The sequence below is a fragment of the Serpula lacrymans genome, assembly GCF_000218685.1.
Source record: "Serpula lacrymans var. lacrymans S7.9 unplaced genomic scaffold SERLAscaffold_12, whole genome shotgun sequence".
NCBI classification, from domain to species: domain Eukaryota; kingdom Fungi; phylum Basidiomycota; class Agaricomycetes; order Boletales; family Serpulaceae; genus Serpula; species Serpula lacrymans.
Window position 1 is genome coordinate 1,416,053 of NW_006763301.1, and position 25,593 is coordinate 1,441,645.

At 47.5% G+C, this 25,593-nt stretch overlaps 8 protein-coding genes across 9 annotated transcripts; 4 read left to right on the forward strand and 4 right to left on the reverse strand.

Moving 5' to 3' along the window:
• Window positions 1-2,000: 2,000 nt before the first annotated feature.
• Window positions 2,001-2,583, reverse strand: SERLADRAFT_357931 (uncharacterized protein; the record flags this gene model as incomplete). The annotated part of the gene is made up of 2 exons (XM_007322272.1): window positions 2,001-2,459; window positions 2,534-2,583. Coding segments are annotated over 2 exons (471 nt in total), but the record flags the coding sequence as incomplete, so codon positions are not given.
• A 2,577-nt stretch (window positions 2,584-5,160) lies between these two features.
• SERLADRAFT_417667 (uncharacterized protein) lies at window positions 5,161-8,652 on the forward strand (the record flags this gene model as incomplete). Its single annotated transcript, XM_007322273.1, has 6 exons — window positions 5,161-5,210; window positions 5,297-5,354; window positions 5,566-6,049; window positions 6,105-7,387; window positions 7,450-8,528; window positions 8,623-8,652. The coding sequence occupies 5 exons, from the start codon at window positions 5,161-5,163 to the stop codon at window positions 7,915-7,917; spliced, it is 2,343 nt and encodes a 780-aa protein (XP_007322335.1).
• Window positions 8,653-9,266: 614 nt separating this feature from the next.
• On the forward strand, window positions 9,267-11,228 carry adh1 (alcohol dehydrogenase; the record flags this gene model as incomplete). Its single annotated transcript, XM_007322274.1, has 7 exons — window positions 9,267-9,424; window positions 9,492-9,737; window positions 9,800-9,948; window positions 9,998-10,238; window positions 10,289-10,496; window positions 10,546-10,825; window positions 10,881-11,228. The coding sequence occupies 7 exons, from the start codon at window positions 9,395-9,397 to the stop codon at window positions 11,041-11,043; spliced, it is 1,317 nt and encodes a 438-aa protein (XP_007322336.1).
• A 16-nt stretch (window positions 11,229-11,244) lies between these two features.
• SERLADRAFT_399098 (uncharacterized protein) lies at window positions 11,245-12,605 on the reverse strand (the record flags this gene model as incomplete). The annotated part of the gene is made up of 5 exons (XM_007322275.1): window positions 11,245-11,569; window positions 11,622-12,082; window positions 12,151-12,222; window positions 12,276-12,330; window positions 12,390-12,605. The coding sequence occupies 5 exons, from the start codon at window positions 12,485-12,487 to the stop codon at window positions 11,533-11,535; spliced, it is 723 nt and encodes a 240-aa protein (XP_007322337.1).
• A 642-nt stretch (window positions 12,606-13,247) lies between these two features.
• Window positions 13,248-13,725, forward strand: SERLADRAFT_476479 (uncharacterized protein; the record flags this gene model as incomplete). Its single annotated transcript, XM_007322276.1, has 3 exons — window positions 13,248-13,368; window positions 13,437-13,531; window positions 13,581-13,725. 3 exons carry the CDS (start codon window positions 13,324-13,326, stop codon window positions 13,708-13,710), a joined length of 270 nt encoding a protein of 89 aa, XP_007322338.1.
• A 292-nt stretch (window positions 13,726-14,017) lies between these two features.
• Window positions 14,018-14,887, reverse strand: SERLADRAFT_476480 (uncharacterized protein; the record flags this gene model as incomplete). Its single annotated transcript, XM_007322277.1, has 5 exons — window positions 14,018-14,301; window positions 14,356-14,380; window positions 14,436-14,533; window positions 14,597-14,697; window positions 14,752-14,887. 5 exons carry the CDS (start codon window positions 14,764-14,766, stop codon window positions 14,124-14,126), a joined length of 417 nt encoding a protein of 138 aa, XP_007322339.1.
• A 46-nt stretch (window positions 14,888-14,933) lies between these two features.
• glt1.1 lies at window positions 14,934-16,350 on the forward strand (the record flags this gene model as incomplete). 2 transcript variants are annotated; one of them, XM_007322329.1, is made up of 5 exons in its annotated part: window positions 14,934-15,244; window positions 15,329-15,502; window positions 15,556-15,924; window positions 15,985-16,145; window positions 16,206-16,350. In XM_007322329.1, the coding sequence occupies 5 exons, from the start codon at window positions 15,185-15,187 to the stop codon at window positions 16,255-16,257; spliced, it is 816 nt and encodes a 271-aa protein (XP_007322391.1). The 2 variants fall into 2 exon arrangements, with proteins under 2 accessions (XP_007322391.1, XP_007322392.1); XM_007322330.1 differs by having other exon boundaries at window positions 15,104-15,502.
• Window positions 16,351-17,913: 1,563 nt separating this feature from the next.
• nps1 (putative nonribosomal peptide synthetase) lies at window positions 17,914-25,437 on the reverse strand (the record flags this gene model as incomplete). The annotated part of the gene is made up of 14 exons (XM_007322278.1): window positions 17,914-18,420; window positions 18,477-19,198; window positions 19,251-20,123; window positions 20,186-20,307; window positions 20,364-20,550; window positions 20,605-20,716; window positions 20,767-20,856; window positions 20,908-21,077; window positions 21,132-21,237; window positions 21,295-23,794; window positions 23,849-23,899; window positions 23,951-24,479; window positions 24,540-24,944; window positions 25,005-25,437. The coding sequence occupies 14 exons, from the start codon at window positions 25,435-25,437 to the stop codon at window positions 17,977-17,979; spliced, it is 6,744 nt and encodes a 2,247-aa protein (XP_007322340.1).
• Between the last annotated feature and the right edge of the window lie 156 nt (window positions 25,438-25,593).

Sequence of the window (25,593 nt, forward strand, 5' to 3'; positions counted from 1 at the left end):
GTGAGCCATTTTGCAAGCTGTGAGTATAAACACTATGGCAATGGTGACTTTCCTTCTGGCCGATACCGTGTAGTTCTCTCGTTAGACCGAGTAAGTCCTATAATTCTCATCCATCCCAACAAGATTTAATCCTAGCCAATACAGAATTAAACGTTCATACAAATATTAAATGATACTGTACATAATTGCAATATACTGATATCCCAAAGCTGGCCCCTGCAGGCCTGGCAACGCAAGAACAGTGACATTGAAGGCATCAGGTCAGCTCCTAATCAATGCTCATGCAGACCCCAGTTAGCTCCCAACGATCAGAGGTAAGTGGCAGCGCAGCGAAAGTAGCGCAGCGTGGCCAAGCCGTTACATGAATAAACCTTTGTGAACCAGCCGCGTGACAGCGGGTCGAGTCTTCAATGCTGGAACTTAAAACTGATGATTTGTGAAAGAACCGCCACCTCTCTTCTCTTCTTTGATAAGATGGGAGAAGAAGAACAATCATAGATCTTCGGGCTTTAGCTGCATGCTAGCCTGTCTCCGCCACTTTCGATATTTTGAAACTTGGTAGTATAAAGCCGAAGTCACGACCACACCAGAGCTTAGCGTACAAGGACTGTGATAGTTTGCCTGAGCGGGGCATGTTGCTCACAAATAAAGGTGTGTACTGACATTGGGGCTCTCAGCCTTGATCTCAATAAACCGCCTCGGAACCAAAGGTAATACGTTAGAACAAAGGACAGAACTAATGCATTGAAACAAGTTAGGCTGATACATGATTGAATAATAGAACTCAAGTGGTGTTTGGGCATGCCGTTCACTCACAATCTTAGGCAATAGCAGTACAGCTGTTGCATACCTTGTAATACTTGAATCTGGTGGTTATCGGCCGAACTGATGATCCCGCCAAAAATATTAGGTTCACGCCCATATCCGTGGTAATTCGGAATAGCTACCACGCTTTCTTGCCCGTGGTGTTTGAATCCTTTAAATTTGGCTCAGTGGGAAAATTGCAGCGTCCATGGACTCATATACTATTGCTGGGAGTCGTTATAGCATCACTTTCAGATCGTGATCTTTACTCAAGTTCGTCCGTGGGGATCTTTAGAACGTATTCTAAGGCTATAAAGTGCAGCCTCATCTCGCATTTTCGCTCCAACGTGTACACTGTACATATTTCTAGTTGGCCGGCACCATTCCTCGCTCAGCTTCAATAAAGGAAAAGTCCACACGCTGTCTGTGAAATGGCGAAGAGTCTGAATTACAGACCTTGGTTGCTGTCGTGATATCCACCCCCGTCCTACCAGTCTGCGATCCGCTACCCTCGGTATCCCCCAGGTGGCCCGGCCTTTCACACCAGTATCCTGGAGCTTCAGCACGTTTCAAGCTTATCATACCTTACTTTAGACATCAAACAAAGCCTTGAATAAACAGCGAAACAGATGGTATGAGGATAGCCATGAACTGACATGGTCGTTAAGTAAAGCACGATCATCATCTTGCTATCTTTATGGTCGAAGCTTATAGGAGATAGGTCGCTCAACAGATCTGTTCAGTTTATTACCAGCAACGGTTCGGTTTTGAAATCGGTGTGCTCGGAAAGCGCGTCCAGCGTCTTTTTATTCCTTGGGTCTACGCACCGTCCCTTACCCCCTATTTACTCAGTCACAGCCATATACACCGCAGGTATGTTGTGTCGTGCTTTCAAATTATCCTTGTCTCACCTTAGCGGAAGACGTGGTACAAAATAATCATAGCAATTTCCCGAGGGCGTCATCGGGATTCTGTAGGACTGACCATTGATATTCATATGAGCCCAGCTAGAAACGGGACCCCGTAGACGGCTTTGACTGAACCATTTGTGAGTAACAAATACACTTCATAACGTTATCAATAATGTACAAAATCTGCAGATGCGACTTTCACTGGATCTGATGGCGATGGTCAATATGGACTATGCAAGCTGTGTAATATGAGAGCACCTTGTTCGATATTTAAGAATATTGCGCCAGATATTCTTTGATACTTTCCACTATGACGGCATGGTCATCCTCTTGACTTAACCCACTCACAACGATGACGCCGACCAACCCTTCCACACCTTTCACCTTGAGCGGAAAGCCTCCTCCATGGACAGCATACACGCTTGGGTCGTTCATCTCATATTTTTGTTGTAATGAACTCCCCATATCTGAAAGTCTCTGACGCATCAAAAGCGTTGATACTTCCCAGCGAAGAACAACTGCTTCCTTGCGTTTCACCCAGTGCATATTATCGGGAAGCGTTCCGGGACCAGATGGGGCAAAGAACATAAGCTGGTTCGAGTTTGCGCGGGCTATGTATACCACGACTGGCCTGGTGAATTTTTTTTGTACATTCTTACGAATGATACAGCCCAATTCCCAAGCGACATTGCTGTCAAAGGAGGGAAGTTGGCATTCGGCCTCTTGTTGGATGATCGCTTGAACCTGTGAGTATGATAATCATTTAGAACCCGTCTGCATTGACAATTTGTTCATGAGCGCAGAAAGACTTCACCTACCGATAGAGACATGATATGACCTTGCGCGCTTGGTGTGTCGTTGCTAGGTCGAACGATTTTCCCATCGAGCTTTACATTCTTATACCTGTGAAATCAGTACTGCCTAGGTCAAAAGACCGCCCCCGTACTAAGATAACGATACGCTCATTGGCTGAAGAAAACTTGTCGGTCAAAATCGTTCGCCTTTGAATGTCAGGAGGACATCTCGGAATGGCACGCTCTTCCTTCGGCCCGATGCAGTATGCACGTGACTCTGACAAAATGTCACGTGTGGCGTCTCGTATTGAGTCGCATGTTCGTAACTATTCCTTATGATCGCGACTGCTATCTTAGTCACTGCTTGTGTTCCACTTTGAAAGTTGACAAGCGACTCACATTCTACCCCTATCACACTGATCGTTACTAACGTCTTAAGCTAGTGCCAACCACTGTCAATGGCTGTTGACTCTACTTGCTTTCGCAAGCATTGTGGCCTTTTGTCCCTTTTTGTAATAGTACGAGCTTTGATCTTTTTGTTGTGTCATGATGTACTAATGGCAAGGCAGCTGGGCGCAAATATTAGCTTAATGCATCCAGTCTAGCCTTGTGGCTGTGTATATCTTTCAACCAGCAGCCCGCCAGACAAGCTGATAATCACACTTGGAGCGCCAGGATAATAGGCTACCGATCACTAGCTCGACTGATCGAGTCGCTCTTACGAATACTTACTTCAGTCTTGAACGTTATGGCGTTTGTGCTCCTCCTTTGGACAGATTAGGAGCATGTGGCGCAGATACTAACGCGATACGGCCTCGAGCATGCTTGTTTAAACGTGCCGTGTTAGTTACGGTTGCTTTCAGTCACTGTAGACAACCACTGGTTTGCGTCTGTTCTCAAACGGTATGGTATCACTTTCTCTGGATAGGTATAGTTAGGTGCACGCGGCGCTCACACTAGCTCAATTCACCCTCGTCTAGCCACCCTTTGCTATTGCACTTTATTACTTTTGGACTGTCGCTTGTCTTCGAGTGCTTCAAGTGGAGTATGGGGTCATTCGTCCACTTTCAGCATCAGGACTTGGTGTTTGCAGTATAGTGACCGGTACGCTTTTTTTATGATGTCACCTCTGTACCTAACTGCTGTGGTTCAAGTTATTGCAAAGATGGGCTATTCTCACACAAGCCTTGTGGCCGCACCCAATTCAATCGGGACTATTCAACGTTGTCAAGGTCCTTGGTGCTAATGCCGGTGAATTGATGCAACCATCGTATCTGGAACTCGATAAGCCGGGTATCCTATAAGCAATAGCACTAATGGCAAGATATTCTCGTACCCGTAAAAGCGGATCCGAGTTTAGAGCTGAAGGTGAACCGATCTCGGTGCTACGAGGTAATTCAGCTATCTTAATGGTACAACTTCCCTTCAAGATTACTTGAAACAGAAAGAGTGAAATCAGATCAACGATATCGACACTTGAGTCATGTTCTGGTGGGAAACGTATACTGCGAGTGTCCTCGCCGTTGATTCGAGGACCGAAAGCTGTGTCTAATTGTTTCCGATCATATTTGAGGACTCGAGCACGCTGTCTTCGTTCATTTATAAGCAAGTTCATACTACATACTGGACCTCTTTCGTGTGCTGATTCGCATTACAGTCCACTGGCTATAACCGGTGTTGGTTTGGGGCGCGCAAGTCACAACACTGATCCATGAATACGTTACTATGCGGTGTCGCGCCAAACCCTGGTAAGGAAACCAAATCTTCAGTGTAGCCATGCCGAGCTCGTATAGCGACATTCCGATGATGGAGCCGAATGGCGGCATCGCAATGTCTCAACTTTGCATTCTCTAAGCTTCGGCATTTTGGACCATCCGGAGAGCTGTTGTGCTTTATGAAGAGCGCCACGCGGGGACGCGACGAAGACTGATATTCGAGCTTGGGTCTGTCGAGGTCTGACGCGAGCAAACCTGATTGAAGCTAACTGGCTGATCCAGTTCTTTCGATGTGAGTGATCGGTCCTAATAACATTTACTGAGGTTTTGCTCTCTGGTGGATTGTGTTTGCTTGGCAAGTTTCGTTGGCTACGAGACGAACATTGGCTCGAAAAGGGGAGCATTTGACACGGCAATATATCTTGCATGTATAGCTGCTTACTAGCAACAGGTACTTGCACTGCTTTTGATGAATGTAACTTTACTGAAAGGGCGCTTCGGCAATCAGGATGACCGTGCAGTGACTAATAGGGTAGAATAGGGTCCAGGGTGCTGAAAAGCAAGGCCGTTGAAGTGAAATAGCATCGCGACGAGCAGATGCGGTGTGATGCGGCCTCTGAGCTGGAGCACAAAGGCATAATATGATCAATTAGGAACGTTGACCCGAGACTTACGGTCGGGTGTTATTGCTGCAAAAGCAGATCTCGCCAAAGCGCTAAATTTAAGTTACGGTGTGCCTTTTCCTGCCATTTCTTAGGATATTATTCAGTCACCGACCTATAAATGCCACTTCTCAGATCTCAGCGATTGCACTGCGACGTGTATGAGAAACGCGGATCGGTCGGAGATATCAAGGCGGACTGATATGTTTGTGAAAATATTGTCGTAAGTTGTCGTAAGTTACTAGGAACAAGATCCTGGCAGGAGTGGTAAAACATGGCGTCTGAGAGCCCCGCGATGAGAACTAAATCTGCACACAGCATCACGTAAGTCTGGAGAGCATGTCCAGACCGATCTCAAGCGTACTTAGATACTGGAATGATGGTTAATAAAATCACAGACGGCTTCACAGATTTGCGGAGAGGATGCCGTTGATTGGCCGAATATATGTGGATATCCGGATCTGGACGGTATGCAGACAAAAAATATGACAGCGTCAAATGATCAGCGCTAACGTGGATATTACTACTACAGCCTCGTCTGGCACATTAGGATAGCATCATTCTCTCGCTTTTGCGAAGTATATTAGAACAGCTCTTTCTTTCTCTTTGCTACAGATCCCATATATCCGTTTGCTGTCCTATTTGAATGCTCTAACGCCCGCCTTGCTCTTACTCTCAGACCAACATGTCCACTCCAAAGTCATCAGCATCCATATCCACCAAACCAGACAGAGCAAAAGCAGCCACAGCTTGCAATAACTGCAGGCAACGCAAGCTTCGCTGCAACGGCAATACCCCACTGTGTAGCAACTGCCAACTGCACGAGACCGTCTGCGAGTACGCCAAGGGTCGAAATAAATCGGGCCCGCCAAAAGGATTCAAGCGCAAAAGACCCGCCACCCCGCCAGATGACATGCCCAGCGCTATCCGTCCTCGCTCTGATTCGCCGTCATCTGTCCATCACGAGCCAATACAAATGGCAACGCCACCAATGAGCAGCTCATCATCCAATGTTTCGAACAAATCCTCTCCCAGCCCACCAGACCATACTGGTCGCTCCGATGTAGATACCCAGAACTGGTCTGACTTGATCCCCACCTATATGGGCCCCATCGCACCCAACTGGCTCGCCATGTTTGGCATGTCATCAAAGGAGCCATCATGTCAGTTGATCGCTCTTCGTTCGTCAGATGTGACATGCTCATAATATCTTTCCAGCCGCAGATGCACCTTCTCCATTCCCTGGAGATTACACCGACCCATCATTACCGTATTCTTTCGGAGTCAACAACTTTAATTTGGACCCCATGCTACTCACGCCATTGCCTAGCACATCCGATACAACTCACTCTACACCCCCTGCTACTCATTCATCACATTGCTCTCCATCATTGCGTACTCAAGATCTGTCTAATTTTGGCGGCTTCTATAACCTTTCGAATAACATCCCATCATTTGCAACACCTCCTCCCCCCGCCTTTGTTCCCCCACAGCCCGCAACCACCCAGACCTTGCACGAGGACCTTTCTCGCCAATACAACTCTTCTTACCTCAGCGCTGTGCGCTCAGCACATCCTTTCGCTCCACTATTCCCGCTACCACAGCTCTTGCGCTTATTGTCGGATTGCTCGACTCGCAAAGATGCTAGTGTGCATGCCTCCTTCTGTCTTAGCGCGTTCAGCGCGTTGTGTGCCATCACTGCCCCCGACCCTACACTATCAAGTCCTTCAGAACGAGCAAATCACTACGCTTCAGCACAGAAACAAGCCATGCTTGCATACTTCGGCATACTTTCGGGTCCCACAACTCATGATGACGATGTTGTCTGTACTGCCTCTGGTCTCATCTACCTTGCCGTACGCGACGTATTTGTATTTGGGTGGGGAAAGGAAGCCTCAACGTGGCTTTGGCTTGCCGCGGATGTCGTGCAAACCATGCCACGGGCAAATTCTGTTCAGATAGGTGTACAACGCTGGTTTGCCCGAACAATATGGCTGTGGAACAAGGCGCTTGCGGGGTGTGGGGTTGTCGGTGCAGAGTCGCGCTTACGAGCATGTTTTGGAGAAGCTGAATTTCAGAGAATAAGGGACGAGACACCATTGGCTATTCTCGATTTGGATGAAGACCAGCGCACCTTCTCTGGATTGGTCACTTTGTGTTTGGATCTCGAACGGATGATCAATGCCGCGATCGATAGAAGTATGCAGGCACTTCAACATCATCAAACTTCGCTTGGGCAGCCCAGCCAGTCGTTCTTCTCGGACATTACCAACTTCCCCACTCTGCCACTCTGTCAGCGTGTACGCCAATGGGTTCTATCCACGCCTGTCGCGCAAGATTCACTACTTCAGTTGACAGGGGATAGCGAAGAGGACGGTGATTGCATCCGGGAGACGGTGTCCCGAATACTTCATTTGATCTACTACGGTCTATCAATCAAATTCGAGCAGAGTGACAAAGCACGGTGTAGCATCAAAAAGACATCTCTGTATGTGGCTGTTGTACGTGCCTTCCCATTAGTTTTAAATGGAGTGTTACTGACGTGACCATATTCTCAAAATAGACTCGTATAGTTGACGCAGCGGATTGGCTTACTCGGTCTAAACGGATATGGCTATGGCCGTTTGCAGAACCTGCCCTACTCCTCGCTCGTGATTTCTTATTGGAGCGTTCGACATTCGGGCCTACGAGATCGGAGAGCACAGCCTCCCCTAATCATATTTCCCGAGGCGGAAGCCCCATATCCTCTTCACTGCTTTCCGATTCTGCATGTTCTTCAGGCACCGTTCCTCTAGCTCTGGCACCCGGAGAGCGGACTCTCCTTGCGCTCATACGAGATGTCTTTGCAGATGCCGCCCCAGCACTTGACCCAGGATCAGCGCGCGCTCTTGTGGCGGCGCAAGCGCTCAAAAACATTACCGACGTGCTGGAACAAATGCCACAACCGCGTGAGCCAGTTACCAAGGGCGATATTTTGGTAGGGATCCGACAACTGTTAGCTGGCATTGAGCCTCCTGCTACTATTGGGTGATATATCTTGTAGTGATTATGATATGAATATGGCTTGATCTGTAGCAGTGCTGGGTTAGTGGCCTTTTGTCTCCACTAAGCATATTTCGCGACATTTTTTCATTACCCATTTTACTTTTCCGTGTATGTCGGTGGTCGTGTAATTGCATCTTGTATTAATTTTACTACTACATCTACCGCTTTCGTTTTTTTTTGTCCATGATGACCTCTACTATCACGATTGGATCGCGACTTGTTTATAGAGGATTATTACCGCGTGTAATGATATCTACGACATTCTGCAGTGGTTGACACTGTGATTTGCAACCACCGGGGTAACTTGAGTTCGTAGAATGAAGTGAGACGGGGTCAAAAAGTCGGGGGCGAGCCGAAAAGAAGGCGAACCGAAATTTAGGATAAAATACCTTAAAACTTTATCGACCAGGTATGTTACTCATTACTGACACACTGCGGATCGAATGACCTTTTGCAAGACATTTTTTTCGTGACTGTTCGAACACCGCACGCCACAACACAGCCCTCCCCCGCTAGCTCCCGGCTCAACAGAGCCCGGCTTGCTACAAGAAAGACAGAATATTACGATCCGACTCTCGGGCAGTTGGGATCCCACTGCTGCGGCATGACACTAATAGTTACGTTATCTGTTTAAATCATATCATAAGTGTACGATGTCCCGGAGGAACAAGTCTGGGTCGCGGCACCTTGGAATACGAAACGGATAATCGGACCTAGAGCCGATCATGTATGTGAGAAGACATGAGAGATAACGGATGAGCCTATGAATTTGTGTCCTAGCCGCTGTCACTGGCCCATCCGCTATTCTCAGTCTTTAACACCAATCCATCCACCTTGACCCGAGTTGCCATACAGTCTTGATCCTGTTTGCAGGTGATCGGCACACTCCTCCACGAACAGCGGATCAAATGCTGTGTGCCGTTCAGTTGTGGGTGTGCCCGAATCCAAGCCAGTACTGACTTTCCTTGTGAAGGCTTTCGGACATTTAAACGGCGGAGCACAGATCGTCGTAGGAGAAATATTTATGTGATGAGTCTAGCCGTGAATGGCGCAATGTATAGCTTCTGATTCATGGAGACCGGGGATATCATAAGTGGCCAGAGCTTGATGCGCTTGTTGTAACACACGTGACCGACCTGTAAATGAGAACGGCATTAGTTCCATAGGAAATAGACGCAGCTTTGGATGCAAACCTTCTGGCGAGACTACAGTCCACGACCAAAATGAAGGAAGTCAAGATCGCACTGAGACGAGACAAAAAAGGAAGGTGTTAATGAAGTCGAGGTCATGTGATCGGCGCGTCATTGGTTTGTCTATGACGCGAAGACTCTTTCTATGACACTACACATTAAATCATCCTCCTTCACTCTCCTAAGTATATATATACGAGCAACCGTGACATAGAAATCGAGAAAACTCTTCTCACTATCACCACAACAACCCCACCACATACCGTTCATATCATGCAAGCAGCAGCCAACGCAGCCCAGGCGGTGGGTGTTTCTTACTATACCACTCTATTCCAAAGAATATGTTATCTCAGATACGAAATCTCCGCAGAAATTGGGGAAGGAGCCAACTATCGTGGATGCGCAGTACAAACACCGTGAAGATGGAAAAACAATGAAAGCATTGGCCTGGTTTAGTGCCAACGACGTTCGCATGGTTGACGCACCCATTCCAGATATCACTGAGCCGGATGACGTTATCGTCAAAGTTACTGGAACAACAATCTGTGGTTCTGATCTGCACCTATACCATGGTGAGATATTAGCCCTTCAAAAGGGAGATATTCTGGGCCATGAGGTATGTAAGATATGTTTTTGGCTTCTTTCATCATTCAATATTGATTCATTACTTTCATGTAGTTCATGGGCAAGGTTGATCGCATTGGCCCAAATGTCAAGAATCTCAAGGTTGGCCAACGTGTCGTAGCATCATTCCAGATTGCATGCGGCAATTGTCGGTTCTGCAAGCAAAAACTCTCATCATTTTGTGATCGAACAAACAGTTCCTCGTGAGATGACCATCGCTTTCCGTTTTCGTATCTTATACCCTCTCTTCAGCCTACAAAACTACATGTACGGCACCCGTGATGCAGGGTTCTTTGGCTATTCCCACTTCACAGGGGGCTTCCCAGGTGGTCAAGCAGAATACGTCCGTGTTCCTCTTGGCCAGGTCAATCTCCTCCCAATCCCCGATGACGTCTCCGACGAGAGAGCACTTTACCTCTCCGATGTGCTTCCGACAAGTTATCATTGTGTTGTTGACACAGGGGTAAAGGAAGGAGACGTTGTTGGAATATGGGTGCGTTGAAGTTAATGCTGTGGGTACGTATTATCTAAATATTATTTCAGGGATTGGGTCCCATTGGACAATGTGCCGCACGGTGGGCGAAGCTCAAAGGGGCCTCACGCATCATAGGAATAGATCGGGTTCCTGAACGCCTGACCTTTGCGAAGGAGAAATCTGGCATCGAAGTTCTCGATTTTAGTAAACATAAAGATGTTATCAAAGAAATACACAGACTTGTTCCAGGTGGTCTGGATGTTGCTTTGGACTGTGGTATGTGATGTTTAGTATATTGGTATACTCACAACCCACCCATTACAAGGAACCTTCCACGAGCCGAAGACCTTATTACATCGTGGCATGAAGATGCTAATGCTAGAAACTGATGTGCCTGAGACAGTCAATGAGATGCTCGGTTCGGTTCGGAAAATGGGCAGCTGCGGGCTTATTGCTGCATATGCTGGATTCACGAATGGTTTTAACATCGGTGCACTAATGGAAAAAGGCATCAGGCTGATCGGTAATGGACAAGCTCCCGTACACAAATATTGGGAAGAAATTATCAAGGACTACATTATCCCGGGGAAATTTGACCCGACTTTGTGCGTCAAGTGTTCTCTATTTTATGGTATCATGTTGCTGATAGCTATTTTGTAGCATGATAACTCATCGTGTGCCGATTGATGATATGGCGAAGCTGTACCCAGCCTTTGACAAACGTGTCGGTGGCGTAGAAAAAGTGTTCGTGGAAACACAGTTCTCTGCACCTCCCAGCGAAGGTTGTCCTACTATAAGTCGAGTGGATGACTGGAAAAATTGAAAACTGTCGTGAGACAGCGCGGCGTGCCACAAGGATATTTGTATTTGTAGGGTTTAAAGCGTTTGTTCTATAGGACAACCATGCTGTATTTGTTATAATATATATTATAACTGTAACTTAGCTTGTACACTAATGGCGGTATAAACGTGATTCGCAAAATGGTATCGCATCCTTTCGCCTCGAAACATGTAAGGGAAATGTATATATTGATTATCAGTCACATTTATAAGTACGAGAAGGCTGAACTACATAATCAAGGCCTGGTGAACTCAGATGTAATTCGTGAAGCGTTTTTACACGGCTAAATGTCTCACTTCAAGCTTAATGGACTGCCTCAATTAATACATAAGAGATTCTTGATAGCTCCAACATGATGAAACAATCTCTATGAAAATGCTGATGATTATATGGCTAGGACGTGATACAAAGACGGATAACGAGTCCACAGAATGACACGAAGGAATGCTTGATTGATTTATTGTTGACCCATCAACCGCTCAATGGGTAAGCAGAGTATTTCCACCATCTGTAATAAATTAGCACCGTCATCCAAGTAAAGATTCAACAAGTATACTGACCCTTTATGAGTTTCGTAGAGCTGCGGCGGCATTTTGAATTCTGCAGTCATCTCCCATGGCACAGGCGGCCAGTCAAGAGCACCGCCGTTGTGTGTGATACAAGGCACAACGTCGGTGAAGGGGTTCAAAAGAGTTTTCGAGCGTTCGGAAACACCTTGTGTTCCGACCTTGAGTTCGTCTACTGTGAACCCACTGTTCTTGAGGAGATCAGGGTCGAGGGTGTATAGTTCCTCGACGAAATGGTGCATCAAGGTGGGAAGGAAAGCCTGAGAGAGTTCTTTGGCTTTGGAACCGGACCAAGCCTCGGCGCCAGAAGATACAGCTTCGAGGTAGTTCTTGAAACCAGACAAAGTGCCCATAAGCTCCACATGCTCATCGTGATTCTTGACCATTTCTGAGTTCAGATGAGCGTCCCAGCATGGGAACTGGACCTCCTCCTCAAGCTGATGGTGAACTTCGATCTATAAGAGAAGTAGGAATATGTTCAAGGGCCAGTTGTAGACGATCGAATCTTAAGCAGCGTACGTACCATCCTCACCCACTGTTTAGCGTATCCGAGGTAGTTCTCAGCGTCGTCTACGGGAGCCGAGGTATCAAATTCCTGTCAACCAGAGTTCAGTAAAGTTTAGGACGAGTTTCGACCAATATATGTACCTTCTGGACCTGCACCCAGTAATCGATGAGACACTTGTGAGTCCTCGCCATTTCCCTAAATCATGCATCATATTCTCAGAAGGTGCGTGAAACCGAGGAAACAAATAAGCTGACCATTGGATCTTGTAGTAGATGTCTGTGGGCTTTGCAGGGGAAGCCAGTTCAGCGATCTTTGCTAGATCCTGGTTGAATTTTTCTTGAGTGTACGCCATGGTGGATAGTCTGAAGCGTTGAAAGTCGTATGTCAAAGGAGTAGTTGGTTTGAATTGAGGCCTAAGTCGAGGCAAAGATGTTATACGCAGACAGCGATACATTCAACAGCTCTGCTTTATGGTATTCCATTAGAAGTATAAGGACTATTATAACTTTACCCCATTTACCCCTTCGAACAGTCAGTAAGACCAGTGCACTTTTAGTGTGAGAGATCTAAGGGGAGTTCATCCGCGGATGGATTTCAAATACAATCCGAGTCGGTATTAGGAAAAGACATAGCCCAACGCCCTCGGTCCGGTGTATAATGTCTCCCCGCAGCAAACGCTGCGCTGTTGAGATGATGATATGTGGGGGTGTACCAACTCGCCGCCGACTCGGAGCTTCTGCCGTATCTGTCATAAAAAGAAAAACATGTTCGATGGATACGAGGGTTTGGATGAAATGAAATCATGAGTTCAGCATACACTACTTACCCAGATCAAACGGGTCACTCACAGCCTCGTATCAGCAAACCGATTAAGAAGGGGGTGCTGTGCTGACCCCATATGTCAGATTCAATCTGAATGGATGCATTATATTGCAAAGACCCAAAAATCGGAGATCAAAGTTAGTCTGGTCCGAAGGACCTTTGGCAGGAACCCCCGCTTCGGTAGTAATAGAGAAGGCACCATGAGCGGCACGTTCGGCTTGAACTCGGCATTTTGTGGCTAGTCACACCAGGAAAAAGCACATAAAGGTTTCAGCTGAAACAGCTACTGTAGAGAACAAATGTTATGTATATGATCCCTACTATTGTATCGCAACTACGACAATTTATGTAGCACCTTGAACCTATATGACTCTGAATATCCCATTTCTTTTTGCCCATGTTTTGGTTCAGGTGTGTCTGCAATTCGTAGCGGCGTTTTAATTGGAGTGGCTGACAGTTTCACTATCTCAATGGCTCAGCATCTGTTTGGGATGGAAGAAAATTTTGAAACTAGCGTTTTTCGTCATCTGAGAGCTTCACTATCAACTCTACCGATTCGCACAAAGGCTCAGTGGTGAGTTACGCTGGTTGAAGCAATAGCTAGCCTTTACTGTGATGCTCAGCCATATTCAATCGGAGCGGTTGAGTTTAAAATCAAGGTGCAAACAATATTCGTGTTATTGGTACCGAAGGGGGGTTCACGCCAAATGGTCTTACTTTGGTGCAGACCTTATTTACAAGATATCGACTTGACATATGTTGAATTAGGTAAGCAAGGGAGACTAGATCAAAGTGGAAAGTTTAAAAGATCTATTTGATTTCGGGGTTACCGTCTCGAGGACGACAGTTGTTTTTTGTCACAGCCACATTTACTGTGCATGATATGACAGCTCGGTGATACTATGATCTTCCAGTATATTGCTCTAGTTCAAAAAGCGAATATCATACCGTCCTGATTAGGGCGGCCTCTGAATATAACAAAGCCAAATAACAAGTGGACCAATTTGGAAGGTCGGCGCTCAAGCGCTCTGGCACTAACTTCACTTATGTCATTTTATATCTCTTGAAACCGATGGTATGCAGTGATCAACGATTCAAAACTAGGATTACAACACACAACAAGTATAATTTATGGTGCTCTAAGTACTCGTCGCATATTACATCCCTCAGAAGTCTTGTGCCTCAGGATAAACGAAAAGGAATTCCTTCTGGAAAGTCTCTCCGCCAACCTTGAGCAGCTTGGCAATGTTGGTGCGAACGTCAGGGGTCAAGGCCTCTGGGTGCGCCTTGAGCCACCAGGCGGCCATCATAGCACGTCCGTAGTTCTCGTTTCCAAACCATTCTCTGCAGTATCGTGTCAGTCTCGTCCGGAACAAAGCGTAGGAAAAATAGACTTACTCGGGTTGGAAGTATTCGAAAATGCCTGCGAGTGGCCTCTGTCAAAATCGTAGTCTGCGGAGCCACGCGAACGGACTTACCACTGGCGTCAATTGTTGGCAGGAAATCTTCGAGATCCTCCGTAATGCTGTGCAATTTGGCCTCACGCTCAGCGTTTGGCTCAGGCGCCTTGAAGATCCTAAGGTTGATTTCACAGATGATGAGCGGCGATGTAACATCGTTAAGAAAATCGAATACCCACTTGTTGAACTCAGAGGCGTTAATCATGGCAACGAGGAGAGAGCCCTTCTTCAAGAGGCCTCCGGAGTGGTCAATGTGAGTGTCGGCCTCAGCGGTAACAGACTATCATTGATGTCTGGTGAGATATTAGCCAGGCAACAAAGGGATGGTACGGACCTCGTAAACAACCATGTCTAATGTGTGGAAGGAGAAGAAAGATAAGATGCGAGTGGTTGGTGGATGAGGAAGTGAGAAATGCAGGAATGAGTTGGATGGCCTTATACCGCCTGCCTTTAAATTCAAGTTTCCACTCGAAGGCAGTCATGCCATGCAGATTTGATCGCGAATAATGTCATAGCATCAAATTCGAGTGTACGTCCATGGCAAGTGCCTGGTGTAGACTCGGAGCATTCGTATGTTTTGCAAGTGCCATGCCGAGACCTTTAGAGGCACAATTCTTCCGCGGAGGGATTTGTGAGGGTCTCCCTCGCTGTAGTCTCCAATGTCACTGCCGTCGGGGGGTTCGTTGTCCCCGTTGCTGTCTCGAGTGATCCGTGGCTAGTCCCCCTGATCGTGTCAAGAAGCGACGAGGCATGGCGCATTGCCCAACATGGCGACAGTTCTGTTCAGAACAGGTATCTTAGGTCTCCGAGCTACTTGTAAACAGGATGTAGGTAATAAACTTGTGTTGTTTAAAGGTCGAGCTAAACAAGTATCGCCCATTCGATATTCACCATAATCACGTTCCCCATAGATCCGTCTCTCCCAAACAATTAGATCTTTCCATTCCAATTTTCGCACTTTGAACATGGCTACAGTCGAGTCTTACGAAATCCACTACTGGCCTATCCATGGTCGCTCGGATGTGTCTCGAATGCTCCTTGAGGCTGCGGGAAAGCCTTACAAGAACGTGTTCATTGGCAGTGCAGTACATATTTTAAATCTGATCATTCCTTCGAGGAGTACTCAAAATGTGAACAGGAGTGGGCTACCCTTAAGAAGCAACAACGTTTCGGCCACACGCCTTGGCTTGTTGTGAAATACACCGACGGCACCTCGAAAACTCTCTGGGAACAGCTTGCCATCGATGTTTACCTCGCCGAAACATTCGGTTTCATGCCATCAACTGAAGCTGGAGAGGATGAGGCATTTTCCCGTGCTTTCTGCGTTGCCCACCACACCTCTTGGCTCGAGCTTTCAGACAAGTTCGGTGTCGCCATGGGCCTTCCTACTCTCGAAGAGCGGAGGGAGCAGATTAACAAGCTGAGAAACGACGTTGCTCCTTTACACATGAGCTTCCACGAGAAGATCCTTGCAGAGAGTAAGGGGCCATTCTACTACGGCGAGAAGGTGTGTGCATATAATCAACTGATCAATACGTACGAAAATACTAACCTACTTGAATTCCAGCCCACCCTCCCTGATTTCATGGCACTCTCCACTTACCTCCGCATGGAAGAGCTCCTCGGGGAATGCTCACACGAGCAGTTCCCCAACCTCCTGAAACTCAACGAGGCTGTCCTTAAAGTCCCTCACGTTGCTGACTACGTCCAGAAACGACGTGACTTTGGGTGAGTTTGAAAGAAACCTATGTTAGCATTTGAGAAGCGATCCTAACGCGTCTGTTATAGTGTCATCAGGTTCGACAAAGACCAGTTGAAGGGAGTGCCGGCGAAGCAATGATCGCTTTGCGTGAGAGGTTTTGTTGGAGAATCTTAATTTATCTCTTGTACAGTACATAGAACTTCATCTATATTGCATATCAGCTATCAGGGTGTTTCTGAGCACAAATAAAACACGAAACCCAAGTTGTAGGCCTACAGCCAAGTTGAGAAATCACGGCACGTGCCTGGAACGCGTCGCGTCATTAAAGGCAACTTCTCCGGTCACATCACGCTCCCGTTCCTCTTTCCTTTGACCGCCATGATACCCTCACACTGCACATGTCTTGTTATCCTTTTCTTTATTTATCTTCTTCTCTCCTGAACACCTATTTCGCTGTCGAAGCTGTATCATCACTACTATCTTTCACCATCATGGGTAACGTTTTCCCAGTTTTACGTTTGACTCTTTACTATCGAAAAATGCTAGTTGCCCTCAAACACCTCCAGTCAAATAAGTAATCTCACGTGAATATCCGTTTTTTAAGGATCCACAAGAGGACCGGTGTAACACATCTATCTTTAAATCGGGTGGATAGCAATTAATCAATCTCTCCTCACTCAAGCTTCGAGTGTTTCAAAAAAATCAATCGTGGCGTAGGACGGTACAAACTTCTTTGGTGTGGTACTATGTCAACCCAGGAAGTCCCTTGATTACCTTCCGGATTCATCGTTATCTCCTTGCATCACTAAACAGCCCCCAGCGCCCGCCCAGAAGTACACTGCATTACGTGAGGCAACTGGACCCAGACGTGTACAAGCATAGTCTGATACTAAGACTCGGCTTCGGAGACCATTACTCAATGTTGCAGAGCCTTAAAGCGAGCTCCGAAAACATTGCAATGAGACCACATCAAGCACGAGTCAAAGTTGATCTACTGTCAACGCTATCCTTTTTTCTCTATTTCTAGTACCACATGGTGCAGCCCATTTGATACGCCACTGGAGGCACCTATCTGACCCACAAATGCTCCTTATTACCTCCCAGATTCACCGTTATCCCCTTGGGGGAATTCAACAGCATATTCGTCATTTGTAACATAGGCCTTACCCTTAGCACAGCAACAAAAACGCATCGTTCAAAGTTTTGGTGCGGTGTGCAGATCTCGATCACAACGATATGCTGAAAAAGAAAATTTGGATGACAGCGATGTACTCAGCGTGGGTTTCAAGGTCAAGGTGACAGGTCATGTGTTGTATCTCGTACCAACACCTGACTTGAGTTCGGACAGGAGACTTCATGTCAAGGCGGGCCTCTCTCCTATCTATGTCTTGGACCTAAGGCAAGACTAACTCATTGTAGCAAAGTCTGTATCGCCGCCTATCACCCTACCCCGTCCAACCCGGTCTTATTCTCGAATAGGCAATTTGGAGATATAACACGACAGAACTCTTGTGCACACGGCCCGCCCCAAATTTGTGCACCCTGGCATGACTTACTGAGTTAATATGGCGTTCACTCTAGGTGAGTTTGGAACGATTCGCATCCCTGACGCACAGAGGACTTTTCATAATGTCCGGACCCATCCCAGCCCTCCGCCTAAGCACACGATACTCCTGAGTGTAGCTAACGAAAAATCCAAGAGCATCTTGCTCCAATTATTAAGGAAAAAGTGTAATGATGAAGAGCGTTCCCTCTAGCTCGATCTTCCTCCAACACAGGGAGCCAAGCAAGCTGATGGATGATGAATAAAATTATGCTTCTATCTCTATTATACATGGATGCGAATAATACTAGAATCTATTTTATCAAATCAAATTGGGCACAAGAAACGATCCCTTCGATGGATGGTGTTGTGAAGATCTCGACCATACTCACGTGCGCGCCCCTCGTGGCTAGCTCACGCAACAGCATAGGCGTCTGGATGGATGATCCACCAAGATCAAAGAATGTCTTGTCTGAAGGTATTTCACTTGGCGGCCCCGAGGAGCGCAGGACGGCTAGCATAGCATCTCGCACAAGACCAATCTTCTCATCGTGGGATGGTACACGAACGACCGAGGGCATGATGGCAGAACATATTTCAGCAGGAGTTGATTTCGGGTTTGCAAGCATTGAAAGAACCGTGCGCATCGACGACTCGATGGCTGATATCAGAATGTAGTCGTAGATATCGGCTGCTTCTAGCCTCAGTCGAATTCCTTGGCCTTTAGGTAGCAGCTGGTAGCCAAAGAGCAAGTCAAACTAAAAGGTGATGGTAAGAATGGCACAATTATTGGGAAAACACACATAGTACTTACCGTAGCCCCTGTACCTGCAACAGGCACAATGTCTACGATGGCATCTCCTATCCGTAGTTTTGAGGCGGTCTCAGTATCATTCTCTACTGACAACATAACTTGGAATATAGGATGACGGCTTAGATTACGAGAAATGCCAATGCCACTAGCGATATCGTTGAAAGCGAGCTTGAAATTTAGAGAGGCAGCCTGCTGCGAGGAAACAACTGATCGAATCAAAGACTCGATGGAGGTTTGATTCTTCTCGGTAAGCTGCATGCGGAAAGGTATCCGATCGAGGAAGAGACCACATAGTTCGAACTGTTCTGTGGTGAATCTATTTGCATGCGAAGCACCAACGACAATGTCTCGTTGGTTTGCAAAGGTAGAAAGGACAAGAAGGAGTGCAGCGCTGAAGTATTGATGAAGAGTCACACCATACGATGCTGATGCTCGCTCGACAATGATCCGGAGCTCCTCAGGGATATTGAACATGTGCGACTGGCCAGCATATGATTTGACTGGTGGTCGAGGCTTCGTTAGGGGGAGAGATATGCAATCTGGGATGCCTTTCAGATAATCGGACCAAAATGAAAGTGCTTTCGACTGGTCAGGTTTCTGAGCGGCTGAGGCAGCCCATTGAGGATAATCGAGTGAAGGAGGCATATCGTAAGGGTCCTCTCCGCTCACAAGAACTGCATAATTGCTGGATACTTCTCTCATGATGATATCCAAGGACCAATCTAAGATAATGTCGTCAATGCAAGCATGTTTATAGATATTAATATGACTTACGATCAGTTATAATGTGATTGGCAGAGAACAAAATCAGCGAGTCGTTGTCGTTGCATGAGAGACGGACTCGGACAAGCTCCTCGGCCGAAAGATTGAAAGCGTGGTTCAAGTTTTGATCCAGCGAACGATTGAACTCGTCCCTAGACACCAACTGTGCTTCGGGAGGGTCTTCTGCCAGGTACCTTTGAGGCCTTCCTGTACTGTCCATGTCATATCTTGCTCGGAAGATCGTGTGACGACCCAGAGCAACATCAAATGCCTCCTTCAGCTGCTCGCCGTCAATATGCCCCGCAATGGAGTACATAGCAGAGACGGTGAATGGCGTCTTGGTGGTCGCGAGCTGATATGCGAGCCACATACCATCTTCACTGGGCGATAGCTTTTCAGGGGATGGTATGAGTATTTCCATTTCTTCGACTACATGGCCGGTCTGACGGAGAGTGTCGATAGCAGCAGCAAGGTTACGCAGTACGGGCGTGCTGATGACCGTCAATAAGGGTACCTCGATACCGTACAACCGTGATAAAGCCGAAACCATGCGTATCTGACTGAGCGACGTAGCACCAAGGCGCAAGAAATGAGCGGTAGCAGATATGTCTTCCTCAGATTCTAGCAATGACTTCCAGATCTTAGCGAGGTCGCGCTCTGTTTGGGTCGCTGGAGGTTCGTAGCGGACTGCTGGTAGTTCTGGTAAGGGCAGAGCAGCCAGTACCTTTCGATCGACCTTGTGATTGTTCGACATAGGAACCTCATCGACGGCAATGATGAATCTAGGGACACCGAAATGAGGCTCAGTTTCTGCCAAACGATCGCGAAGAGCCTCGACGTCAATGTTGGATGGAGTAATATAAGCAACAAGCGCATCTTTGACAACTAGACATTTCGCGGAGGCATTCAGCAGCGTAACGTGACTGGATTTAAGGGATGGAACTTACGGAGAACCGTCGCGGACGCCAGGGGTGTACCCAAAAAGTCATTGGCTTCACGGCTGAGTGATTTTTCCACTCCTGCCAAGCTCAACCTGAATCCACCTTTGATCTTGACCGTATCATCCACTCTGTCATACAACAACATTTAGGATAAAACAAAGCCTAGGCAGAAGACCAAACACACCTTCCAATATATTCGATTTCTCCGTTGAGAAGCCAACGCCCAATATCGCCAGTACGATATACGCGTTCTCCTGGGAAACCAAATGGATCCGGGATGAATTTCTCCTTGCTCATCTCAGGTAGACCGACATAACCAAAGGTAGGAGGAGTACCACCAATCCATATTTCACCAGGTAACCCAACAGGAACTTCGAAAGAGATTAAGCAGACTTTTCATGAAAGTCATAAAAATGATATCTCACCTGGTGTGCATGAAACAGGATCAACCATGTAAATTCGTGCCTCTGGCGTTGGACGCCCAAGAGATATTGGATCACCAGGCGTAACTCGTTTGTAAGTTGCGAAGATATGACCCTGTCACAAAGCTCAAGGAAAGTTGGATCCAACCATGAAGCACTGCTTACCTCACAAGGTCCGTACATATTTCCGAATTTCCTACCTACAGACCACGTATCTGCGAGTCCTTGTGGTAAAGCCTCTCCAGCAGTCAACAACTAAACGACACCAATCAGACAATGAACGACTACGATGAAATAAAGACGCACCGCTCCGAAATTTCTGTATTCTTCTTCGTTCAAACTGGCAAGCATCGAGGGCGTGCAGATGGATGTGTCTGCGTATTTCAGGTATCCGAGAGGGTCGTCAGCGTCCTTCAAAAGGAGCGTCGCGCCATACATAAGGGCACCAAAAGTGGTGAAGATGGCACCATCGAAGCCTACCAAAGAACATGTTAAGAGCAGCTCAAGTAACGGAGATAATCAGTACACACCAAGGGCCATCATTAACGCTACGTTACGACCAGGTGCTGACCACATATGTCCGAAATCTGGTGCCAAGGCAGTGTCAAGCCCACCATGTTGCAAAGGAACACCTTTCTGTGGAACGACGGGGTAAGCATGCTACCAGAAATATTTATCGTGGAAATAAATTACCGGCACTCCAGTAGATCCAGAGGTGTAGATATATGCTACGACATCGTCAACGCTGGGTCGCTTCAAGGGGAATGGTGGCGCATGTGCAGTAACTATATCTGAGATCTTGAGTTGCTCGAGTTTGAAGGCATTGTGATCTGGAACGCGAGGTACGAGAACTACGCCAACATTATCCCCACGCTCGAGTAACCAGTTCTGCCGTTCTGGAGGGAGATTACTGTCAAGTGCCAAATACGACGCTCCTGCCTTGATAATACCGAAAACACCAACCATCCAATCGATGCTGTGCGTGGCATAGACACCAACAGTGGATCCCACAGTGACATTGTGATGTCTGGCAAGGTAGTAAGCCACCAATGTTGATTGACGATCCAACTCCGCGTAGGTGATCGAATTAGGCCCCTGTGTGATGGCTACGAGTTCCCTGTGAGCGACAAAGGATTGTTCGACGCGATCCAAGATAGTCGTGGTCGGGTAGAACGGTTTGGTGTGATGAGAGTTCAAACCGTGCGTCAAGAAACGCCGCTCGTCATCGTCGGTGATCTGAACTTCCTTAACATGTTTGGAGTGCATAAATGCAGCGACAACATTGCAGAAATGACGACCAAGATTCTCAGCATGAGATTGATGGAGTTGCTGAGGCTGTTGTCGGATCCGCACAGAGGCCGTCTGCTTGGAACTTCTCTCAAAGGTGATCGAATAAGGAAACTCAGTTTGTTCGGTGGTGACGGCATCGGAGATTTGCAGTCCCATGGGCACTGGAGATTTCACATTCTCGGCACTGAAGTCATCTGCGAACGAGAATGCAAAGTCGAAGAGAGACAGGTCTGAAGAGATACCACAAGCGGCCATAGCAGATCCAAGGGAGGACCATTCCCATTCGGTGGCAGACATCACTTTGTTGGAGGTCGCAAGAAGGAGATCCTTCACCAGGAGCGCATCGTCTTCTATATCCAAGTGAATGGGGAGCGTGTTCACGACAGGGCCTACGACTCGATCTGAATCGGGTTGCACAGACCTTCCAGTCAACACAACACCCACGTTGGTGTTGGACTTGCCTGTGTACCGACAAAGTACGACGGCGGCGGCGGCGAGGAAGACAGTGGTCATCGTCACACCTTGAGAACGAGCGAAATTCGCGACAAGATCCAACGCAAGAGTAGAGTTGTAGACAAGCTCATGGGATGGAGCTACCAATGCGCCAGTCAAACGAGGAAGAGCAACGGGCATAGTGGCGTCTGCACCATCTAGATGCTTGCGCCAGAACTCGGTTGCGGCCTGTGCTAATTCACTTTGACGCTTGACGATAGCACGCGCAATAGACGTGAACGAACGGGCAGGGAGAAGTGCGGGTGCCTGCATAGCACCTTTGTAGGAGTTGTATTCTTGGACGAGCTCATCGCGCAAAAGAGGAGCCGACAAGCCATCGACAAGACCATGATGCACCGTCCACACGAAGAAGGTGAGACCTGCACTAGGGCACGTAAAGAGCGCTATACGAGAGAGTAAACCAGGTTTGACAAATTCTTCAGTACCGAACCCTCTTTCTACGTCCTCTTGCAGATACATGTCAAGGGCTGACTTGACGGCTGCTTCCGTCTCCAAAACCATCAGGCGACGCGGAATGCTAGGAGCATTGCGATGTACGATCTGTACACCGTGCTCTCCAGCATCCAGATGGAATGATGATCTGAAGATTGCATGCCTTTGGGCGAGCTGTTGCCACGCACCGAAGAAACGTTCGGGATCGAATGGTCCACTGGCGTCTCGTAGAACTGCATACGTCTGAAGCGCATATACGGACCGCTTAGAAGCTGTAGTAATGAACATAGCTCTCTGAGAAGGCGTCAATGGCGCGATATCCTCTGCAATAGTATCTGCCTCCTTCCCAACTATCTCCTGCAGCAACTTCCAGTCTTCTGAAGATGGACCTTCGTCCACTTCCGCTTCTGTTGGGGAGCCTAGCGGAGCCGCCACCTTGGAGATGGCCTCGATAGTAGCCAGCTGCAAGACATTCTGGAACGTTATACTGTAGCCAGCTGTACGAACGTGTGAGACGAGACGAATGGCAGTGATGGAATCGCCTCCGAGTTCCAAGAAGTTTGCTCTGATCCCAATCTGGGTGTTGATATTGAAGAGTAAGGTGAAACCTGAAGCCACTGCTTTTTGGATCTTTGTGGTAGGTAGAGGACCGGACGACGATGTATCCTCATCAGCAAGGGACTCTATCAGGGCTTGGAGTTGTCTCCGGTCTACTTTATCGTTGGACGTGCGGGGGAACGAAGGCAGAGCGAAAATCTTGTTGCAAACCATGTATGCTGGGGTCTTAACCAGTAGGTCATCGCGCAGTGTTTTGGTATCGATGTTGTCGGGAGTGACCACGCCGAGAAGACGTCCGGCTATCATGAAGGCTTTGGCATCTGCAACGGCAGGATGAGCGATCATAGCGCCTTCAACATCACCCTCTAGATCAATGAGGAAGCCTCGGTTCTTGACACGCCTACAAGACATCGATGAGCTGTGCGTAAACGTGAACAGATCATAGATCACTCACCAATCACTACGTCCAAGATATTCCAACATTCCATCAGAAGTCCACTTGGCGCTGTGAGATAGTCAATGAGACATAAACTCTGTGACGAGTCGATTAACTTACAAATCTCCTGTGCGATACCACCGTCCTGTTCGCTTCAGTCCGAGCATAATCTCTACCCACTCCATCTTTACGAACTTCTCACTCGTCAACTTTGGGTTGTTATAATATCCTCTAGCCACACCCAATCCGCCAATGATCAGCTCTCCAGATTGACCAATAGGAACAGGTCGCAGACTCTCATCTACGACAAGCACGGCGTAACCAGCCAGGGGGCCACCAATCGTGACTTGCTTCGTACTGGGACCCACTTCTGTCATTGTAGACACACAGGTAGTTTCCGTAGGTCCGTAACAATTGAATATACGACGTCCTGCGAAAGCCCAGCTTTGAACCAGAGAGATAGGAAGTACTTCTCCACCGCAATAGATACCACGAATGTTAGGGTAATCGGAAGGAATGAGAGATGATAATAGGGAGGGGGTCACGGGAAGGTGAGAGACGCTTTTCGCTACTGTAGCTAAATTTGACCTGTCTGCGAGGCATATAGTCCCTCCATTGCAAAGTGTGCTCCAAATCACACCAGAAAAGGCTGAGAAAGTAAAACGTTAGACAGTCTAAATGCATAGATACTTTGAAGCATACTACATACCATCAAATGCGACAGAATAAACGAGGAAAACACGATCTCCAGGATGAACATCCATGTTAGCTGGTCTGTCTTGTTCGAAGCGCCGTACATATTGAATCAGATTTTTATGTTCGACCATGACTCCCTTTGGTGCACCACTGGTGCCACTAGTCATGATTACATACGCTAAACGATTTGAGGAGGGCTGGAGATGCATAGATAACTCTAGGGAAAGATACTGAATATTTCGTGTAGGTACTGGAGGGACTTTCAAAACAGTTGCGCGACGCTGAGATGTATAGTCCGTGACGAGCGGAGCATAGTGCTCTTCGGTCAGAATGATTTGCTTTGGTTCTATCGTAAACAGAACGGTATTGATTCGATCCTGAGTCCAATCTTCGGCATCGAATGGAACATATGCGCCACCTAGGATTGGTAAAGGTGAGTTTTCAGGCTAGATAGATCAGAGGAAAGGAAGGGACGAACCTGCTTTGAGTACACCGATGATAGCAGCGATTGCATGAGGAGTGCGAGAAGCTATTACAGGAACGAGATCCTCCTCTTGAATGCCTGCATTGAAGAGTCTTTCTGCGGTCTCGTTCGCCAAACTGTTGAGTTGTCCATATGTGAGCTTTGGCCCATCTACACCCTGTTCGAGAGCAGTCCAGTCTGGATATGCCTGGGCTACTTCTTCTATGTCTGTGTGGATACCTCTAGCGATTGAGCTGTAGCTGGTAGCTCTGCGAAGATCTTTGACGCCAGAAAACGCGATGAGACGTTCCAAGTCAAACTGGATGGCGCTGATACGTTTGCTGCGACGATCGCGACGACGGGTTAGGGTGGGCGATACTGGGGTGCGAGCGACTGTTGTGGATGGTGGCAGTCGAGTGACGATGGGCGGGAGAAGAGGAGCCGACATCGTGAATGGCCAAGCCTTGCTTGTAGAGTGTAAGGAAAGGTGTACTTAACAGATAAGTTTTTGTGAGCGGTGCTGGGCCTTATTGTGAAGCGAGGATGTGGACAGTGTAGTTCCTGGGTGGACCACCATCGAACAGAGGCAACCCGCGGGTCAATC